Genomic DNA, 20,607 nt, shown 5'->3' with positions numbered 1-20,607 from the left:
AACTGAAAATGCAACCCGTCATCCACGTGACTCTGTGATGGAACGAAGATTGCTCAAGCGTGCAGACCAAAGCCAATGGACAGAGCTGCGTGCTGCATTCAGCGCTTCTGGAGAGGTTATTTGCTTCGGTCTCGTCTTGGCAGAGCACTTTTGATGAGCTGCTCAGAGTATGTCTTTGTGTCTACACATCTGAACTCGATTCAAGACACAACTGTTAGTCTTGTATCCGATACCAGTATCGAATGTTCAGTTCATTCTGTCTCGACTCATGAAAGCAACTGCAAAAGACTAGAGACAAACAGTCGAAAAGAACGGCTCGACACTCTTATTAGACAACGGACTGCTTTAGTCGATCAGCTGAACAGCCTCTCGCAGTCACTCCAGAACAGGCGGGATCACTTGTGTATGTTGATATTTTAACCATCTCAATGTTTATTCTCTTTCAAACTGACTGTATCTTTGTCATCCGGAATATTAATTACTTGCTGCTCTTGTTCAATTCTATCCCTAGTAACCTGTGTTGAAACATCTTCTGCAGTTTGCCATTGATGTCCAGATCCATCCAATGGTTTGATGCTGGTGTCATCTATGTTGGCATTTGCAGTAGATGGTGCTACCTTTGCATTATGGACTGCTCGTCTGGCCTTGAGCCTCTCTTGCATTTCTACAGAAATAATATCCATATCGCCTAGTGTTTGATCAGTGTTCAATGCCTTGATCCAGTCAATCTCCACAGAAAAATCTCCAGGCTGGCGAAGAATCGAAAGTCCTACTGTTTTGATGGCTGATCGATCCATTGCAATCTGGTGTGGTTGGACAAAGCCATGACTTGTAAGAATAAAATCTCGGAATGGAATCTACATTGCATTGTGAAATAGTGTTAGATCTATGCCACTACTACAAAGATTCAATAAATAATAGCGTGAATAGACTGGAAATACAATAAAAATTCAAGCCTACCATGATGGTTTCCCATTCTCCAGGACGCTGAAAATATAAACGATGCTGCCAGACATATGTCGGATAAATGGATGTTGTTCTTAGATTAATAAACCACTGATTCTTGTCACCTTTTGCCCTAATGGCCAGGTATCTGAACATGGACGCATCAATCTTTGGTTTGTGAAATATAATCGGCTGCAACTCTTTAGATCTCACTCCTGCATACCCACTGCGATTGAATGTGGCTTTTGGAGGCAGTTCGGTTGATAATGTTCCCCAAAACAGTCCTACAGTGATGCTTTGTCAGTACAGAATAAATCAAGTTTAAATTCAGTGATGATTTCAGAGATCACTTCAATAATTCAAAGCTCACCAGTATTTTGTGGAGTCAATCCCCAATATGCTTCAGAAAGACCACCAATGTCTGCATCAGATCCAACAACCCATTTCTCAAGGTCTTGAACAGAGTTTAGTCGAAACAAAGTTTGTTCCTTTTTGAATGCAATATCAAAATTAAGAGCTAAATACCATTTATTTCCATCATCATGGAGAAATTGGCAGATCACGAGAGTAGAATAACAAAAAAGTGTTAGCAGATACATAGATTGCCTAGTATTAAAGACAAGGCAATGATCAAGAAAAAAGCCAGACTTGCCAGCTTTGGTTTCGTTCTGGATGTGTGCAAATGAACGCTTGACGTATCCCACAGCGATTCGTAATCCCTGCGACAAAGTGCTTGAAGATCCACCTCCCGTCATTTACTAGGCAATAAATCCAGATGTATCAATGCAAGACTTGGCTGTTGGACAAACTGCATTCTGCAACAATTCTGCAACAATTCTGCAGCCGCATAAAGTGAAATTCGTGTCACGTGAATATTCTGGTTCTCTCAAATTTCTCCAATTTTAATGGTTAACTGCATCATGGACGACATCGACCGCCAATTCAATGCCGATTTAAAAGAGCTTAAGGATGAAATGTGCAACTCGGACAGCAGTATTTACGAAAGTTTGAATGATAATCTGGAAAGTGGCGAGGTTGTTTCTGACGACTTGAGTATAAAAGGGTCCGTATTGGATTAATGCCAAGTATTAATTTATAGATTCTTTCAGTAATTACCATGTCATTGGGCTTGTATGGTAGATGTATCCACAATTTCCGGTAATTTACTGATTTTCATGGAATTGTCAATAGCTTGGAAATACTGCCAGATGGGACTGTTTCTAGTAAGTTCAATCCGTAGCAGCATATAGTTGCGATGTTGCATATTTCAAGGTTTGAGCTAACCATTGGTTCTATTGACAATATTTTTACTCATCAAATGTATAGCAATGGTTGCGCCTGAAACTGCTCTTGAATCATCATCCAATAACTCGGAAACTGCGCCTATATTGACAGATAGAGTAAGCAGAATATCAGACGGTCTCGATATTAATATTGTGGCTTATAGTATATCTGAATCCTGCGTATTTAGGGAATTGGAAGTAGATATTTTGTCGATATGTCCACCATAGTTTGTCGGTTTTGCAGACGCCAAGGACATATGTTTAAAGATTGCAAAGAAAAGGTAAGGTATATTTGATTTTTATATCTAATTGGTTCAAAGTCGGTCTATTTGCACAAATGGATGATTTTTTTGTAGGAGATTTTAAGAGTGTGCTTGAATGTATTGCAACTGGTTATAGGAAACTAGATGTCATTTATGTCGAGAAGATCACGATCCACTCAAGTGTCCACTTGCAGATCTTTGCTACATATGCTTTCAACGAGGCCATCAACGAGGAGTATGTGTATGCCGTTTTTAGACTACAGTTATTATTTTGTCTGATGGCTGATGACATACTTTTTTCTGATCAACCGCGGGACGCTTGCTGTTTAAGCAATGCCCAACTTCTGGTATTCGCAAATACTGCGTATGTTGCACATCATCAGGACATTCTACACGGGTAAGTTTATTCAATAGTTACACGAATGGAGTTTTATTGTCACGCTATGAATAATTGCAACTAACGCTGGTGGTGCACATGGGCATGATATAGGAATGTACTAGAGTTTGGCGTCAATACAAATACACACGGGTAATTATTTTGAATAGGGTTTCAAACTCTCAAGGTTTCAATGACTCATAATCATTACTTTCTTGCTCAATCATGTTTAGGATACACATCGTCGTACACGTGAAATCAAAGCGTTTTGCTACATGTGTGGAGAAGAGGTAATGGTTTTCAAATACCAGGCTTGATTTTTGGATGAAGCGTGCGACTCTATCTTGTATATTTTAATTTAACTGGTAGATTGCTTATCTTGCTTGACTGAATACATTTAGGGGCACTTTGGAGACAACTGTACGTATGGTAGATCTACATTCCGATCATCAGCATTTCATAAAAGTGCACCACGAGAATATGTACGGCAAGGGCGATCTCGATCGCCTCTATCACGGACTTCACCTTCATATCGAGCCACTGGTTTAAGCAATGAAGATGACGGATATGAAAAATCTCATCGAACACACGGCAGCACTGGACAACAGAGCCCACGTGGAAATCAAGAATCGCATAATAGAGGGCGTAATACTGGGAATCGTTACAATAGCGGAAGCAGTAGTAATAGAAATGGAAATGGCGATAGAGGCTTTTATGATAGTGGTTCGAGTGGTAACCATAACCGATTTAATGTGCGTGATCGGCGTCCTTACAACACCCCGTCTTGATATGAGTTGAAAAACGACGGTTTTTATTATTTCACCAGCATTATAATGAAAAAGTCTGAATGTTTTACACAGCAGAGCTTGATAGACGCTATTTAATGCGCATCAGTTGTATCTACAGCTGTATTCATGTAAAATGAAACACTTGTATTTATCTTGCAGTCAATACTTTGCTTGGAAATGGACAATGTTGAATATTCGTTGCACCTTTCTATTAGAAATTGACTGTTTTTTTCAATACACAACGCTCATCATATGATGCACACAATCAGACTATAGCCTTGTACTGAGATTATCCTTTTTTGATGTTGTCGATCCAACTCATTCTTGTTGTATCCTAAAAACCTGGATGCAATCTAGTTCAAGAGAACATGATTGCATATCTCGAAAATGCAACCATTATTTCCATGCCAACTACTACGAGAAAATCAGAAAGAGTTTAAAAAATATTATAATATCGGCAGTTTATCATGTATTTTGGCACTTATTTGGTGTTTCATTGCACATGAATACGGTTGTAATAAAAGCGCGTTCAAGTCAAACTTGTCCAACCTTTATACATTCCAAACCCAATACTTGCAGCAACAAAAGATGATGACCGAAGATGCAACCTCACAAAGCTATAATATTCGACCTAATTACAAACAAAAGTACATAATACCACACTGTTATTTACCATTGCATGCCAAACACATTCCGCTTTGTTCGACTTGGTTAAACTTTATTGCTATAAAGCGATATTCATGTTTTTCCTTTTTCCTCCGCTCAATCCTCATTCAAACCAGTATAGTGCTGACCTATCATGACTTTGTATCTAGGTTTCGTCCTGCTGTAGTGAGTAAGGAAATTCACCAGATATTGGCCGATAGATTAACTGGAGTAGCGTACCATCCAGACACTTGTTCGCAATGGACACGAGAGATTGCTGACGAAATCAAAAACAAACTCAAAGGTATTTCCAAATATCAACTAGAGCATTTATGATACGTTGCTTGTTATGTATCAATGATTTAGCCATTTGATCAAGACTAATTTCAAATTAGAACTCGATTTGCCTCGATACAAATATGTAGTGCATGTAACCATGGGTGAAATGCGTGGCGAAGGTGTAAGGTAAATTCGTATCTACAGCCATGCCTAGTGTTTGGAACCAATCTGATTCATTCAACTGTTTTAAATAGAATGGGAGCACGATGTTTCTGGGATGCAGACACGGATAATATTGCTCAAGATTCCTTTATAAATGCAAGTGTGAATACCACCACTTTGATTTGACTGAATTTGCCTACTCCTACTAACGTCTTGTCACGGATTTCAATATACAGGATTCATTGTTTTGTGTTGCAGTTGCATACGGAGTTTATTACTATTAATAAAAGAAATCAGGTAATAGACTCTCAATCAGACTACATGTCTTCCCCTTGAATCGTGAACGACTCATCAATTGTTTTGATCATCGAGTCGCCACACAGAATACATTCCTGCGATATAAGATCATTCAGTTCATCCTAACAAAACAATCCAATTAAAACTAAATGAGCTGCTGGATTCTCTTGGATTTAGTCAATATTCTACACATGCAGAAAAAATGTACCTTGAGTGTAGCTTTGCGCTCTTCAGTCAAGAACGATACAGGGGTTTTGGCATCCTTTTCCAGTTGCGACCGAATATACAAAATCCTTTTGCCACGAGCCGTATCTTTTATAATCTATTTGAATTTAACCATCATTCAATTGAGTTTGTGTTGATCAAGCTCAGTTCGTAATGTACAGAAATCAAGAAAGTGACCTACAGAGCTAATGATGCAATCTGAATGGAACGAGTGTTGACAAGGGAATGCCAAAAACTGTCGCGTCATGAGTGGTTGATTGCAACTTCTGCATGTCTCTGTCACTGGCACAATAATATATCTAATCCATTCAAATTAAAATACTACTACTTGATCTCATTACAACAATACATAGTACAGCAATCAATACTACCTGTTTTTTAATCCGCGAATGTCATTTCGGATATTTTCTGATGCTTTGGTTGCATCGTCCAAATCAGCTTTCAGTGTAGTAATATACTCGTTGTATTCTTCAAGAGCAGTGCAGAGCTCATCCTTGAAGTCGTCAATCAAAACGAAATCGGGAAAAAAGGGAAGAATTTCCTCAATGTTTAAATTACCAATCTTCAAATACTCCAATGCACTAGGAGTGAAATCCGTGTACATATTTCATCAAAAATTGGTTCATGTGTTAGAGTATAGTTTTCAGTTAAATCAATACTGCTTAAAAATCTATAAAAATGATACTCGGTTTTAGTTTACCTGCTAACACTTTCAGCACTGCTAATCACATGACGAGCTATTTTAAGCCATAGTTTCTTGCGAACTTCATCAGACTCGTCAGGCTTATCTGCAATAATACGTGCCAAGTCAAGGTCATTTCTCTAAAAACACATCAGCACGATTATTAGCACTGGCTCATCCAAATGAAACTCGGTTTTCCAAAACCAAATAAAAACGCTGCATCGTGACATGTAACACTTGCATTTAGTGCCAATTCAATGGCTTCTTCATATAAACTCATCATGGCGTACAGCTGCACAGAGCTTTGAATTAGTCCACGCTCAGTACAAATACGAAGTGCATGTGGCAAATCCAGCAACGGCGATTCTTTCTATATGTCAAAACAAGATAATTCAATAAACACTGATATGATTAAACAGCAGTACAGTACAGTACCGCTCAAAATAACCCATGCATTACCTGCGATTGAATATATGCTAAAACTGGTGATTCATTTTCTGGTGACGACTCGGATACATAAAGACGCATAAGGTAGTTGTGAATGACGCGATCATGGTTTCCATTGGCCACTAAATATTCAAGATAGCTTGCCAAGTTTGTCTAATATTTCAAGATATAGATATATTAAAATACTGGAGCAATATATGGAACACCTTTCAAATATAATCTCAAATACCTGATTGGCTGAACCAAAAATATTCAAATTGAGCATCGATGGCATCAGAAACCTAGGATTGAGGTTAGGAACTTTCATCCACAACCCAATGACTTCTTTTGGAATATGTTGGATCAAAATTGACGAGTGTTTATAATAGAAATCAATCGAATCCTATAAAATTGTAAAATGGCAGCCAACGTTATCGATCGGATTAGAACAAGTAAAGTATGTAAAACAAAATGTACCTGTCGACTAATTATATTCAATGCTTTAGACCACTCGCGACGCTCAATGAAAAATACAACAAGCTTTTCCCAGTCGCCAATGAGTTCAGCAAAATATACCAAATCAGCATGACGTCCATGAGATCCAAGAAGTGTATACACTGTTGGGTGGTGAAGTCGATCCTAAAAAGTCGACATGATTAGTAAAAGATTGATAAACATCAACATCAAAGCATTTGTAAATTAAAACTATTATGATCAACCTTGTACTCTTTTAAAAGCAATCGAAGCTCCAAAGTCAAATCAGCATGCTCCTTTTCATATTCAGCTGCTTTAGATTTATCTGCATCAAGCGTATTTGTACTCATTATCATGCGCTGCTTCAACGAAGTCAATCTTTGCTCAGTAGCACACAGTTTGCCAGAAATCAACTCCAAAAGCCATGTCCCGATCAGTGTTGTTTGTGTGATATCTTGTTTCCGAAGCAATGAAAGTTTTTTACGAAGGTAAACACATAAAGCAGGCTGTTCCTTGAAATTCATAAATCGAAGACATATCGTTTCAAATGAGATATTGGTTTCAACGTAGCATATGGCAGATTGTATGTATTTCTTTTGAGAAAACAAGGATTCTGCTTGCATTTCTTTGATTAAGCTCTTATGCTCAGGTGTCTAATTATCAATATAAAATTTAATAAAATATATTCAGCAATCAATGAATATAGTCAATCGTTACAAAAATCCAACTATTTTAATTCAAGACAATTATTTTACCTTTGCAAATGTTGCAGCTTGCTCAAACAACTTTTTGTCCAGCATGATTTTCCAAATATCTCGGTCTTCATCTGTAATAATAATTTCATAAAGGGAGAGGTTTGTATATACCCAATGTGTACGTCGATTCATGTCTGACGACATGCCAAGAACCATCTCATTTGGCGCCTAAATATTATAATCCATTTTCAATCAGCCAGACAATACATAATAAATCCTGTTTAAATCATTTCATAACACCACTATTTACCAAAACAAAAGACTCGTGGCTAACAATGTGATTATTAAGTTGAGAAATTGCAACAATCTCATTGTTAAACAAAAGAACATAATGATAGTTGGTTAAAACAAACGAGATTAGACCAGTGTTGATGTTGGCTTGCTGTTTTGGATCAGAAACTGAATATCTAATGATCGACAAGTACAATCAAGTAACAAACGGTAAATTCAGTGCGATTTACTGGCAATGCCTTTTGAAATGATAAACCTTGCAAATATAGTAACTTACGGAAGAATTTGTGGAGAATCAATAACCGTATCCCCAAAAGACTGCTCTTTGGCACTAATTTCCCCCAGATACAATCCCGCACCTATAATGCATTTATATCGTGTATATGCAAGGGTGAACATAAATTTGACAAATGCTTTGGTAGTACTGTTAACATACCAGTTAACCATGCCAAATTGGTTGTGCAACTTGCATTCGGCAATGTAGTTTCAATAGTTCGCATAACAGGATTCAAGAGTGCTCCTGGAAGCTCCTGATATTCTGCAGGTTTGATTACACAAATAAAAAGTATGAGTACAACAAGTGCGATTAGATATAGTTTAGTAAACTTTTGCAGGATCTATATACCTGGATTTTCGTCGTATCTGGAGAATATATTGGCAAAAAAGGATGAATCAGCCGATCTCGCTTGTCCAATAAACTGATATATACGACAGTCTGTCACGGCAATGATGTAATATTTGAATTTGCTTTGAGGAAAAAGACAAAAATGCACTCCAATTACTGGAGAATCTTGATGCAAAGAAAAAACCTAAAATGTAATGCATTGAGTAATGCATATTAAATGTCTAGCACCCAATGCATTATGTAGCAATTACATATACCTGAGAATAGTAACGCTCCTCCTTTTTAAAAAAATCCTCGTTTGGAATAAGCTCGGTTTCAAAAATACGGCCTTGACTACAGCCGATAATCATGGGGCCGGTACTTTCTACTTTTTCGCTTATATCCCATGCAATAGATCGAATGCGCACTCCCTGGATATCAAGGATATAACATTAGTCTTGGATTCTGCAATGAATTTAAATAAAAACAAACCTTGATTTTTGAAAGCAGATGCGGCTTGTTCCATCGTGCGTGTAGATAGTAATTATCTCCAGATCGACAAGAGATAATCAGATGGTGTGCCAGTGGACTCAAAAACACATTTAAAATCAGATCGGATTTCTGCTTAATGGTGAATACAATATCTGGATATGCAGTCAATGCACATTAAAGAGTTTCCAAATTTGATATTAATTCATAAAAACCATGTCAATCAGCTAAATAGTTTGATATCAGATCAAGCATGATTCCAATAAACAATCAACCTTCAATAGCATCTGGCTTATCCAGATCGATACGCAACACCCGCAATCTAGCAGAGTCTTTTGGTGGAGTATAAGTACGGAGAGCAACGCAGAGCATATTGTTGGACACATCGACTGCAAGAATGTCATCTGGAAATGCGAATTGAACCTTGTCGAGCATAAACTGAGCAACAGTGCGATGGTCATCTTTATTAGCAAATCGGTTGATTCCTGAACTTCCTGCAATCAAAGACAATGGAGTTCCAGCAGTGGTTGAGCCAGTAAACGGATCTCCAGTTTCCTACATATCAAGCAGTGTTAATCCTGGTTAAACCATCCAACTATCTCGACCACTGCAGTGGATATGCCAACTACAACAACAGGAATAAGCTCAAAACTGCAGTTGAATTGCATGAGCATTTACCAAGCCAATGGACGAGGTTCCCATGTAAGGGCTAACAGAAGAAACCGGATAAGCTCGTTGCTGCTGGTCTTCAAAATGGTCTAACAATGACATGGATCGTTGTTGCAAGTTAAAGTTCAAACTCGTCGCTATCGCAGCTTTAGATCGATGTCTAGTTGGAATCGTTGTGAATTTATTGTCATGCTCGCCATTCAACTCATGAATTCATAACTTTATTATAGAATTCTTGCATTCAAGCCGAGTCTTGTTTATTAATGTTGCATTCCATTTACGTGAACACGATTTGATAGTCTTCAAGAGCGACTGTTGAATGAACAGTCCAGATTTATAGTATTTGATTTTAATCCAAAATAGATTTGACAATCTTCACTGTAAAGATGTCGATAAAAGTGTTATTGAAAACTATTAATATTCATTTCCTGCAAACCATTATCCGTGACCATCTTGGTCATCTATTCACGCCAGACATCGCATACATAGTTTCAAAAATCCTTCTCCTTGATCACTACCTGGGATTTTAACTCCAATAAGTTTCTCAAGTACTGGTATAGCAGAAGATGCTGCTGCTGCAGTGGATTTCCCTTTAGATCCATCTATGAGACCAACAAGAAATAGCGAGGCCATTTCCACCACATCTAATTTAAAAATCAAACCCAGTCAGTCTTGGCTACAGTGCATCACAAATATATACACTATACTTACAATACAGTCGCTTGATATCGTTACCAGCAAGCCGCTCTGCATTTTGCAAATCACGCAAAGCAAGCATCTGACGTTGTGAGGGCGACAGCTCTTCAAATGCAGCTCGATTGAACGACTGGGCAATCTCATTGACCTCATCTACAGGCACTTGTGATATATCTCCTGCCTTCATCTGAATTATTTTACGGCGTGAAATAGCCTGAATGAGTTTCTCTGCATAATCTTGGAGTAGAGTAACAGCTCGTGATGTCATGGCATTCCGTTGATCGGATGAAGTAAATATAGCACTGGCTTGGATAAATTCAGCTTGGTTGTTTGATGTAGCTAAATTAAAATTGTATTGAACCAAAATCCATCCACAACAATCAATACACAAGTTTGGTAAACATTGACAAAGTTGATCCGGCTTACGTGGGAATATCTTTTCAATCCAATAAGAAAGCAAGTTTTCGGCAATCTGCTCGCCAAGCGTTTCGACCTCGATTGCAAACACCGACATGGCTGATACAGGAGCAAGGACTTTGTAAATAGCCAAGTAGAATCATGGCAGTGTAAGAATAACCCTGTTATATTATAATATATACAATACATTCATGCTCAGATATATTGATAAACTCACCCTTGGCAGGAACAGTTCGCGACTTTTCTTCTTCAACATCGTTAACAGCAATAACATGGTTGCGCCAATCGCTCGACAATACATATTTGTGCAATAGATTAAGCATGAGATCCTCAATCGAACTTTGTCCAGGACCAGGTAGCTGCACATGCCAGATCCAAAATTAAAACATATCAGCCTTGATAATTAATCCAAAATCCAAACTCCAAATTGTAAAAGCAAAGGACAGGATGCATAGTTTTTACCTTTTTGCAAAGAAATTCGTCCTTGCTTTGCAACCAAACAACAATCCCTGTCATAAGTCGAATCTGCATCATTGAAGATAAAGTGATTTTTAACGTTTTGTCACGAAGTATTGCTGCAACAACATCACGATGCGAATCAATAAATCGAGAAATCTAAATTATCATACATGATACGTTAAAACATCAGTACAAATAAAACTATAACATCAAATGATGAATTATATATCAAAATAGTCTATTTACCTTGGCTCGCAGCACAGCATGGGTTGAGGGATAGTGACTCTGAATCAGCAAAATCAATTGTAAAACTGGCACAACCACATCATGGTATCGTTCCTGTTCGAGATCTATCCAACCATAACCAAACATTAATCTCGGTCCTCACATGGATATCCTTCAAGCACTGAAAGCAAGCATCGTTCTTACCGTGATCATAACTGCCATAGTCGGATCGCTCATCAATAAACAAGGACTCGGATAAAGCTTCAAAAACACCCGCTTGAATAAGTCGCTCCGCGCCTGCCTTTGTCTCGGCAATCTTTAAAAACAATGACATTTTGAGATCATAGACATATTTGGCATTCAAAGCACCTAATAATTTAAAAATAAATTCAATTCATGATCTCCACTCAGAAAAACCGCAGGTTTAAAAATAAACACAACTCACCTTCACGATTGCTTGCAGCAGACCCAAGAATCGTTCGAATACAGGCATCATCGACAGACTTTAAACTTTGAACAAAATATCCCAAAAAGTTTCTACGAGCTAAAAACTCTAATACAGGCTGATGACTTCGGCCACCTATACCAGAATTTAGATTGGATAAACCACTTAGACTTGCCAACGTGGCATATGCAACTGTCTGCCATACTAAATCGCCATCAGCCGCATCGCGACATATTGTTTCAATAAGTTTATCTCCATAGCTAGTGATTATAGACAAGGAAGTAACAAATCGAGTTGTGGCTGAATAGTTACTACCAGCCCTTATAGCATTTGTAGCCGTAGAAATACCATTACTTGACTGAGTTGAAGCATACCCCGACATTTCTTCACCTGCAGAATGAAAGCTACCATTTGCAGGAGAAATATACTGGATATAAGTCACCAACGCAGAGTAGTAATTGCCACGCATAGGTAATGAAGTGCCAGAAGATACAATGCCATCCAGGACGCCACGAAGAATTGTATGTTGCCAAGAGTCGAGCTTGTTAGCTTCCATAGCATAAGGAACCTGAAGCAGCACAGAATTGGAGCGATCGTCTTGTTGTAAGCGTGCCATAAGACCTGTTACAACCTCGGAGAGAGTTTTTCCAATAGACATGGAAACACCATTGCCGCTTATAGCAGGAGCGGTAGATGCAGACATGGTCAAACCTGCTGAAGTAGAAACCGTGCTAGATTCCTTTGATAATTTTTGCAACAGCCCTGCAAGCAGTTCGAATATTCTCAACTCGCGTATTTCGCCAGGAATCATATCGATACAGTCAAGAATAGATACACGAACCAGCTGACCCCACGACATGGCAATTTGGTATCGCGCATTCGCAAGACGATACACTTCATTCACAGCAAATATACTTGCAACAAGCTGCTTGACACTTTCACGATCAAGCGATGGTACACCGCCAATATTATTTTGTAAAAGAGAACTCGTATTGGTTAGGTTGGACACAATTCCTGTCGATCGCTCAGTGGATCGTACAGCACCCATCAGTGCCAAGTAGATTGCTCTCACGTCATACTGATCAACGCCTCGCTCATTCACTCGAATGAAACAATCCAAATCAATCCCAACAGCAGCGGATTTGCACTCTAATGGCGGTCGATCTGGCTCGCTAAACTCCATGGATTTTAATATATCAACTAGCTTTGCCAGAGGTTGGTCGTAGTCAACATCTTGGCCTTCAGATTCGTCTTCAAACCCTGTGGGATCAAAGTGTGAGCGCAAGGGTTTGGCCGTGGTTGAATCTGGATTGATTAGACCGACAAGATGGTTGAGCAAGCGAGCCATATGAGTACGCTGTCCTGCCATGGATGTCTTGTGAAGCTCAAGAGTGATAAGTCGCATTATCCAGGCCTGCTGATGCAAGCGAGCAATAACAGGAGCAGACAATACATTTTCAATGCCTGCATCAGATCGAACATCAGCAGGACTCATTGCAATAAGTTGACGTACAAAAAAATCCTCGCGAGTTCGCAGATATCGCATTGTAGGTGGTCCTGTTGTTCGACTGGAACATAGCAAATACACTAAATGAAAGCATTTTTCACTGAGAAGTGGATGTGTAGTGGACAGTTTCATTTCATCCAACGCGTGGCCAGTAGGATCTATAGCATCGCTCCCGTCACTTTCATTGTCGTTGATGTAATCTATTTGTCCATTCTGTGCAAGTTTACGAGTGCGCGTTTGGCGAGAAACACCACTAGAAAGTAAATCAAGGATGGTGTGCAAACAATTGACTCGTCCTTTTGGTGAACTAGGATCAATGAGATCTGTTGTAGCCAAATTGCGCTGACAGTCATACCCAAGCAAAAAATGTGCCAGGTTTGGAGAACAAGACCGATCCAGATTTGCCAATAGCATATCCAGAATAGCACATCGGATTGAACGCAAGGGTGGAGCAGAAAATGGTTTAAAGCCCATTGAATCGGTAGTAAACGACGTATCAGTTGCATATTGTTGTCGTGCTCCCATGAGTGTAGACATATTTCCGTTGGTTAATGTATGCTCTTCAGGCTCATCCAGTGCAAGCCGATCAACAAATCCTTGCAAAATCCGATCACTTTCTGCAGAAGCCATCAGTACACTCAAAAGACGATTAGGACAAGTAGAACTGCTAAAAGAGTCAAATATGCTAAATACGGGAGAGAGTGACAAGGTGGACATGATGCTGATAGAAGACAGACATACGCCTACATCATCAGAGTTGATGAGTACAGCAATATCTACAATGGCAGACTTGCTATACGCCAAGAGTTGATCAAGTCCAACCATAGATACTGGCAAATTAAATATTGACCCGTCGCCAGATTCTATCAAGGCTGGTGCAAGAATTTCAAGAAATACACGCTGGTGTGCAAGAGTAGTAACAATAATGGAAAGAACAGAAGATATAGACTTGATTGGAAGCTTTTCTGGATCGCTGTACGTGTCTGAATCGAGTTGTTGAACGCCAATGTTAAGAATCTCAAAGAGTCCAGAAGTAAGAGATGAGCCTTGAAGAATACGACAATAAACTTCAAATCCAGGTTGGGCTGCAAGAGAACGAATAGGCGCACGGGTGTAAAAAACTGCACCACCCGCAGTACCCATCATACCCATTGTGGACAATGCGGAACTATCTACACCACCAGATGGCTGTGAGTCTGGATCTCGTGGTAGCTGAATCTCTGACATGTCCAACATAGATACAGCCAGATCAATGATTTTAAGAACAGACTCGGTAATGATCCATTTCTCAGCAGGATCTGCATAAGGTCGTTCTCCCGCCCTCAACAGCACATCGTCAATGGCAAAGCGCATGTAAGGTTGAATTCCACCAACGCGATCAGGTGAACCAAGATTTTCATAGACTTGTGTAAGCTGTAAACTGCGAGGATTAGATAGCAGCGTGTCCAGTAAGCCTAGAAATGCTCGAGTTTCTGGGTAGGTTTGAAGACAGGTTTCGACTTCAAACATATCATATGCGATACCTTCGTATCCACCTGTAGGAGCATCACCCGGCTTTCCCATTCTTCGATCCGTAGGATTAGATATAGAGTGAGCGCCAGAAACATTGGTAGAGGCTGGAACAATTTGCGACTGCTCAAGCAATAACCAGACTTGCTGAACAATCTCAACTCCTTCTTCGGATGGATGACAAAAGGCACTGATGGCATCAAATAACGAAGCCTTCATCTCAACGTGAATACGACTTACAAGGAGTTGAAACAAGGTATGAAGAGCCCGGAAATGCTGATTTTCGCACAGCATACGTCTTGCAGTAAATGAAAATGTGACAACTTTACCAAGAAGACGCAAAAAAGCAGTAATAAGCATTGTTTCTGCAGGCTGGAGTTCAATAGAAGGAACAGGCTGTTGTAGTCGCTCAATGTAGCTATTGAGTGTACGGAAAAAAGTAATCCACAAAATCTGTCCAAATTCGGCACCTTGGTCTCCGTTAAGGATTTCGTGGACTTGAAGAGCACACTGTGGACCAGTGGAAATAGCACAAAGAAAATCGAGAAACGATACAATAAAACGGGATGTCCAAACCTCGGCACCCATTTTAAGGAATCCAAACAGGTCATTGTGATGAAACCAATCAAGCGCGGCATCAGAGCGTCCATCATACAGATTAGTAAGAAGCATCAAGAGAGATTCCCAGCTAGTAATGGTTTGTTTTTCTGGCATAAGCCCAGCGCGAGTATTGAACCCACTGGAATTCTGGTTAGAAAATTGAGCCTCAAAAGATTCTTGAGAAGCAGCAATATCTTGGTCGGTAGCAATTGACTGACGCAGATATCTACGCATGCGCACAACAAAACACCTTGCTAGACGCTCAATAATGACCAATGCATAGTCTGATACGTCTTTACGGATATCATCAACAGCATTTTTCAGTCCATATTTTTCTGTAGGAGCGTCAGAATTTGAAGGCATGGCTGATGCAGTAAAAGAACTGTTTATATTGGATCCACTGTTTGCAAATGTCCCGTTTTTGCTAGATTTACCCAAACCAGCATGACGGAATAAAGACCAAGAAGTATTGTATTTTTCAGAATCCAGCAACAGACATTTGTTGATCAAATGAAAAATGTCTGCATCATCACCGAATTTAGAAAACCAAGTACGACGAGACATTTCAAGTTCTTGAGTAACAAGCGTCCTAACTTGTGAGTCGAGAACAGAGTCTGATTTGGCATGAAGATCCAAAAAAACAACCCATGAAAGCCAAGATACGCCCATGGCTTTAGAATTAGACCATTGACTGGAAGTGAGCAGTTCGCGCAGAGATTGGTAAACAGATTCGTCCAACACAAACCGAGAAGTAGAATTTTGGAAAGCGTAGCTAGAATGATCCAGCTGAGCCATCACGACATTCAAAAGGTAAGGAAGAGTAGGATCAGTGAAAGTGGTGGACTGTAGTAGATTGATCAATTTAACAAACTCTGTGGCAGATAGACCATGTCGATGGGCACAAACCACCAGTAAATAAATAAAATAATGCTGTTCTCTGATAAGATGCTTTAGTCTGATGGTAGCAAGTTTAATATGAGATGAATGCATTAGATCTTGATTCTGCATTTGTTTCTGTTGGTTGTGCGATTCGCAAGTGGTTGATTTCAAAGTTGAATCGTCTTCGAGAGCAGATTGAATTTTGCAGATTTCAGCAGTAACTAGACGATACAAGTCAGTTAGACGAACAGGAAGAGTGACGGTACTGGCATGTGTTGCATTGGAGTGTGGCAGAAACTCGGCCATGAACAAGTGGACAATACGACGAGACTCTGGAGGAGCCGTAGCTGAGGACAAGAACTCGGTCAGCATGGTGTCGATGCAGTTAAGAAGACACTCTCGCTCGCTGTAGTAGAGATGCAGACAAGCCTCCATATCAGAAGCATCTCCAAACCTTGCCTTTGTAGCTACAGCAACATTATAAAGAGCAGCAGCTCTTCCTTCATGGATATGAAGAAGATCGCACAGTTGCGACACTCCATCACAAAAGGCAGTGTTTGCCAGAGTCTGGTTGCCATGAATAGAAACTAAACCTATACAACGAATTAATGAGAGATTCACCACTATGTAAGCACACTATTACTTGCCTTTGGATAGATCTGATTTCAAACGAGGATCTCTAGGAGGTTCTTGCAATGCACATGAAAAGTCGGCACGACGATGAATAAGAAGAGTATGCAGACGAGCCAAAGTGGCAGGCGAAGTGTCTGAAAGTGAGCGTAATAGTAACTCATGCAGAGAATGGAATGCATTATCTTCCCATCCAACAGCAGCCATACTAGTCATGTATGTTGTCAAGTATTGAATTTAAATCCCATTAAAATTTCATTAAAACTTCAATCCGATTATTCGCAAATTCCAAGATGATTCCAGTGTTCAAGAGCCAGACTGCATACATTCATAATATTCATTGATTTTCATAATATTCATTGCGTTTGGATTTCATACATCCATTAGTAATAGTCCAGCCATTTGGAAGTGTGTTGTGGTTCAACAGCATCAGTGAAATCAATAGAAACGATTGATATAGATAACAATGGTAAGCACAGCAAAGAGTGACGGAATCAAGCGCTTAAGTATATACAGGATGGTATTTGAAAACGCAGTTTGGAAACTACTAGTGGTCAACATTCATCAAGAGGCGGTTGGCAGCAGACTCAAGATATATTACAAACGCTGTCTTTGCTACCGCCATGTGAACGAGCTGTCATGACATATGGGTTTTGGAAACCCATCTGCTGCACATCATGGGCACTGTGAGAGCCTGATCGGTTGTTGTTCTTTTTGGAAACCGGTAGCATGGGATCAGGGGTCATGGCAGTGTAGTAGAGAAGCGACCTGCATGCCTCGGACGTCCTCACTCGAGGCAATCCTTCAGTATATCTCAGAGCCTCTACATATGCTGGTATACGAATAGTAAAGTGGGTTTAAGCAATGGTCGTGATCAAGCATATGGGTCCAGCAGTTAGTTTGTGCAAGTGGTTCATGTACGCATAAGCAATAGTCGAGAATTAGAACAGTTGAACATTTGAAATAGACTATCAGACAAAAAGTTACCGTAGAGTCTGGCTAAACGAAGATCAGACATGTCTGTAATAAACAGCAAATATTATACTGATAGCAAGCGAATCCAACTAGACTTGAGACTTTACAGCTAGCAACAAAAGTGATGAAAACGCAGAAAAGACTTTATTTATATTTCAAGCCAATTTCGCCATGTTTTGAAAACATTCTAATAGCATCAAGCAGACTGTTGCATCTCAACATGAATTCTCCGTAAAATTGCACAACTGTTTCAGATTAGTGTGCTAAGTTATAAGCGGAACAAGTCCAAATGAGTGTTCTATATTGAATCAAGAACAGCAGATTACTCGAGAGTTCAGATTGTCGCCGCGGTACACGAGACACGGCCGATAAATGTTGTTGCTATTCAAATCGATAGTCTACCAATATGAGAACATCACCAAGAGCAATCATTGCCAACAATCTCTTTTTTTATCTCTGTTCTCATGCTCTTTAGCAGTTATGAGGATGAATACTGGCAGTGTAGCTGTGCATGAATCTTGTGGCTGAAAATGTAGCGCCTCATATTTATAGTTGAAACCAACACTGAATTGGTTGTTAGGGGTTGACTCAAATCCGTTTATTATTGTATTGTAGTGGCTGGTCTTGTCCCATCAATCTCTACTATAAACCTCGGCATCTCAATCACTGTCTTGTCTTGTAGCACTTGCCTCAAAGTCAAGTTCGTGTCTAGTCCAGATCCTTGCATTCGCTCATTCACCTAAATGGAATAGATTCATCCAACTGTTTAGCATCTACAAGACATTCATGCTTTCACAAGTTCATTCTTACCGGAATATCCTCTTGCAAAAGCTTAACCGACACACTGTGATCTCCACTATCACTGCAAAACTTTTTTAGATTGTGACGTTGTATTGTATTCCCTGGTCGGTCTGCCAGCAGTCTTTCCAAAGCAGCCTTGAGAGTACAAGTTTCGTCCACTCTGCACATACTCGATATCAGACATGCTGCTAATAGGTGGCTTCGATACAATTCAATATAAGCTTACCTTGCATCTAAAACGCGAATCTGTGGAGCAGATTCTCCCATAACAAACGTCCACTCTACAGTCCAACAAATAGTTTGATCTCTGCCAAAATTTCAATATAGAGTCATGGTTTAATCCTGCCACAATAAAACATACTTTTTCCTATACATGGATTGGTTGGCATCGTGCCGTTTCATGCCAGCAGACATAAACTTGACAGTTGTTCCACGACTGCGGCATTCTTTTGTGAGTAAATGCTGCATGTACGACAAAGGTCGAGCTGGCTTATGCAATGTATTTGCATGAACGAGAGATGGACTGTTTGCATTGTCTCGGGTTGCATTATCCGCTGCCCGAGATACATCTTCCAAAAAGCAATAGTCTATCATTTCAATCAACACTCGAGTTATTTGATATGCTTGCAATTCATGTCTAATCAACACCAATGCTTTACCACTTGTAAGACATGCCATGTCGTACTTTTTTTTAGCAATATAGCCGGCCTTGTCTCTTTTTCCATCACAGCTTTGCAGTTTCTTGTGGGATTGAACACATGGTAGCGAGCAAGTCTTTACTCTGCATTTTGGGCATGTATACTGACAAAAACAGCAATGGTGTTTAGAAAATAAGTACCAATCGATCAGCCATGACATTCTATCCTTGAATTACCTTTGCTGCTTGTGACAGACATATTTGACAATCTTCTCTCATTGTATTCTGGATTGGCAATTCAATAAAAAGTTGAACAGGTTTTAGGCAAACGATTTGAATGCAGCCAAATTCTTGTAAATTGGATTTTCTTGCTTTTAATTTTCTCTCTTATAGTCATCATGGCCAAGGTCGGTTTTTTCTAAACTGTATGCTATCATTCTTCGTGATCACTGCTATCAAATATGTCTTCAAACAATCCATTCATGTATGTGTTAATATCTAATGGGTATGCTTATACTATCAACTATTTGGAAATTAGAACCAGCAACTCTTTCAAGATATTTTTGAAATCACCGACATTGATCCACATGGCAAGAAATTCGACAGAGGTAAGAGTCTGTTGATATACCATACATCCATGGATTCCTGCACATTAACACTAAATATCAACCTGATCTAGTTTCTCGTATAGTGGCAACATCTGAAAACATTGATATGGGTGTCACTCTTGATATCAATACAGAGATTTATCCATTGCGTCCATCTGATAAATTCACTTTGGCACTGGCTTCAACACTCGCTCTGGATGGCAATCCTGTTGATACGTCCAAAAAACAACCTTGGAGAGATCCCAGTTTTGCCACGCCTTCATCTGGAACAACTGGAAAAAAGTCTTTGGCGGATGACTACGATTATGTCATGTACGGTAAAGTTTACAAGTATGAAGACGAGGGAGGTGCAAAAGTGTAAGCCTATCCTGTTTTTCGAATAGATATGCAGTGTGTTTAAAGCTTCAGACTAAACGAATTTCCCATCTTATAGATCTGTGTATGCTTCGTTTGGCGGCTTGCTAATGTGCCTTGCTGGGGATTTTAGACAATTGCAAAATCTAAATGTCGGTCAATACATTTATCTGCTCATGCGAAAATAAATTACAGCTGTATTCACATAAAATGGAACACTAATAAGAAATGAACGGATGTTTACACCCATATCTCTCAACGTGCTCAATCTT

General features: G+C 39.5%; 8 protein-coding genes across 8 annotated transcripts; 3 read left to right on the top strand and 5 right to left on the bottom strand.

Moving 5' to 3' along the window:
- Positions 1-411: 411 nt before the first annotated feature.
- On the bottom strand, positions 412-1,700 carry BATDEDRAFT_87603 (uncharacterized protein; the record flags this gene model as incomplete). The annotated part of the gene is made up of 3 exons (XM_006678114.1): positions 412-857; positions 961-1,229; positions 1,316-1,700. 3 exons carry the CDS (start codon positions 1,698-1,700, stop codon positions 426-428), a joined length of 1,086 nt encoding a protein of 361 aa, XP_006678177.1. The 3' UTR covers positions 412-425.
- Positions 1,701-2,062: 362 nt separating this feature from the next.
- Positions 2,063-3,655, top strand: BATDEDRAFT_24238 (uncharacterized protein; the record flags this gene model as incomplete). Its single annotated transcript, XM_006677883.1, has 8 exons — positions 2,063-2,103; positions 2,137-2,168; positions 2,272-2,345; positions 2,417-2,509; positions 2,628-2,726; positions 2,823-2,888; positions 3,101-3,157; positions 3,269-3,655. The coding sequence occupies 8 exons, from the start codon at positions 2,063-2,065 to the stop codon at positions 3,653-3,655; spliced, it is 849 nt and encodes a 282-aa protein (XP_006677946.1).
- A 591-nt stretch (positions 3,656-4,246) lies between these two features.
- BATDEDRAFT_24237 (uncharacterized protein) lies at positions 4,247-4,927 on the top strand (the record flags this gene model as incomplete). The annotated part of the gene is made up of 4 exons (XM_006677882.1): positions 4,247-4,302; positions 4,471-4,604; positions 4,696-4,765; positions 4,834-4,927. 4 exons carry the CDS (start codon positions 4,247-4,249, stop codon positions 4,925-4,927), a joined length of 354 nt encoding a protein of 117 aa, XP_006677945.1.
- Positions 4,928-5,058: 131 nt separating this feature from the next.
- BATDEDRAFT_24236 (tethering complex subunit PEP3) lies at positions 5,059-9,695 on the bottom strand (the record flags this gene model as incomplete). Its single annotated transcript, XM_006677881.1, has 19 exons — positions 5,059-5,160; positions 5,247-5,360; positions 5,445-5,562; positions 5,635-5,844; positions 5,964-6,051; positions 6,183-6,315; positions 6,405-6,545; positions 6,622-6,774; positions 6,849-7,010; positions 7,091-7,498; positions 7,601-7,768; positions 7,851-8,007; positions 8,109-8,190; positions 8,268-8,369; positions 8,457-8,640; positions 8,714-8,866; positions 8,928-9,079; positions 9,200-9,479; positions 9,603-9,695. 19 exons carry the CDS (start codon positions 9,693-9,695, stop codon positions 5,059-5,061), a joined length of 3,000 nt encoding a protein of 999 aa, XP_006677944.1.
- Positions 9,696-9,996: 301 nt separating this feature from the next.
- On the bottom strand, positions 9,997-10,824 carry BATDEDRAFT_33140 (uncharacterized protein). Its single transcript, XM_006677918.1, has 3 exons — positions 10,716-10,824; positions 10,305-10,628; positions 9,997-10,237 (listed from the first exon to the last, which is right to left on the bottom strand). The coding sequence occupies exons 1-3, from the start codon at positions 10,801-10,803 to the stop codon at positions 10,059-10,061; spliced, it is 591 nt and encodes a 196-aa protein (XP_006677981.1). The 5' UTR covers positions 10,804-10,824; the 3' UTR covers positions 9,997-10,058.
- A 6,723-nt stretch (positions 10,825-17,547) lies between these two features.
- BATDEDRAFT_87919 (uncharacterized protein) lies at positions 17,548-17,978 on the bottom strand (the record flags this gene model as incomplete). The annotated part of the gene is made up of 2 exons (XM_006678113.1): positions 17,548-17,792; positions 17,948-17,978. The coding sequence occupies 2 exons, from the start codon at positions 17,976-17,978 to the stop codon at positions 17,548-17,550; spliced, it is 276 nt and encodes a 91-aa protein (XP_006678176.1).
- A 535-nt stretch (positions 17,979-18,513) lies between these two features.
- On the bottom strand, positions 18,514-19,681 carry BATDEDRAFT_36875 (uncharacterized protein). The gene is made up of 6 exons (XM_006678017.1): positions 19,611-19,681; positions 19,396-19,537; positions 19,098-19,323; positions 18,963-19,043; positions 18,746-18,896; positions 18,514-18,674 (listed from the first exon to the last, which is right to left on the bottom strand). Exons 1-6 carry the CDS (start codon positions 19,650-19,652, stop codon positions 18,537-18,539), a joined length of 780 nt encoding a protein of 259 aa, XP_006678080.1. The 5' UTR covers positions 19,653-19,681; the 3' UTR covers positions 18,514-18,536.
- A 239-nt stretch (positions 19,682-19,920) lies between these two features.
- On the top strand, positions 19,921-20,523 carry BATDEDRAFT_10541 (DNA-directed RNA polymerase core subunit RPB8; the record flags this gene model as incomplete). Its single annotated transcript, XM_006677673.1, has 3 exons — positions 19,921-19,981; positions 20,053-20,338; positions 20,415-20,523. Coding segments are annotated over 3 exons (456 nt in total), but the record flags the coding sequence as incomplete, so codon positions are not given.
- Positions 20,524-20,607: the final 84 nt, after the last annotated feature.

Source organism: Batrachochytrium dendrobatidis, assembly GCF_000203795.2.
Source record: "Batrachochytrium dendrobatidis JAM81 unplaced genomic scaffold BATDEscaffold_4, whole genome shotgun sequence".
NCBI lineage: Eukaryota > Fungi > Chytridiomycota > Chytridiomycetes > Rhizophydiales > Batrachochytrium > Batrachochytrium dendrobatidis.
Note: the sequence above shows the minus strand (reverse complement) of the source record. Positions and strands in the feature narration are given on the sequence as shown.

Bases quoted from the DNA above. Each gene is read 5' to 3' on its own strand.
- BATDEDRAFT_36875 (XM_006678017.1), bottom strand. From the start codon at position 19,652: ATGAGAGAAGATTGTCAAATATGTCTGTCACAAGCAGCAAAG. The intron at 19,324-19,395 runs GTAAAGCATTGG...TTGAAATGATAG, and splicing joins CATGGCATGTCTTACAAGTG to ACTATTGCTTTTTGGAAGAT. The intron at 18,675-18,745 runs GTAAGAATGAAC...TATTCCATTTAG, and splicing joins TTTTGCAAGAGGATATTCCG to GTGAATGAGCGAATGCAAGG.
- BATDEDRAFT_33140 (XM_006677918.1), bottom strand. From the start codon at position 10,803: ATGTCGGTGTTTGCAATCGAGGTCGAAACGCTTGGCGAGCAGATTGCC. The intron at 10,629-10,715 runs GTAAGCCGGATC...ATTTTAATTTAG, and splicing joins GATTGAAAAGATATTCCCAC to CTACATCAAACAACCAAGCT. The intron at 10,238-10,304 runs GTAAGTATAGTG...TTTTTAAATTAG, and splicing joins CGATATCAAGCGACTGTATT to ATGTGGTGGAAATGGCCTCG.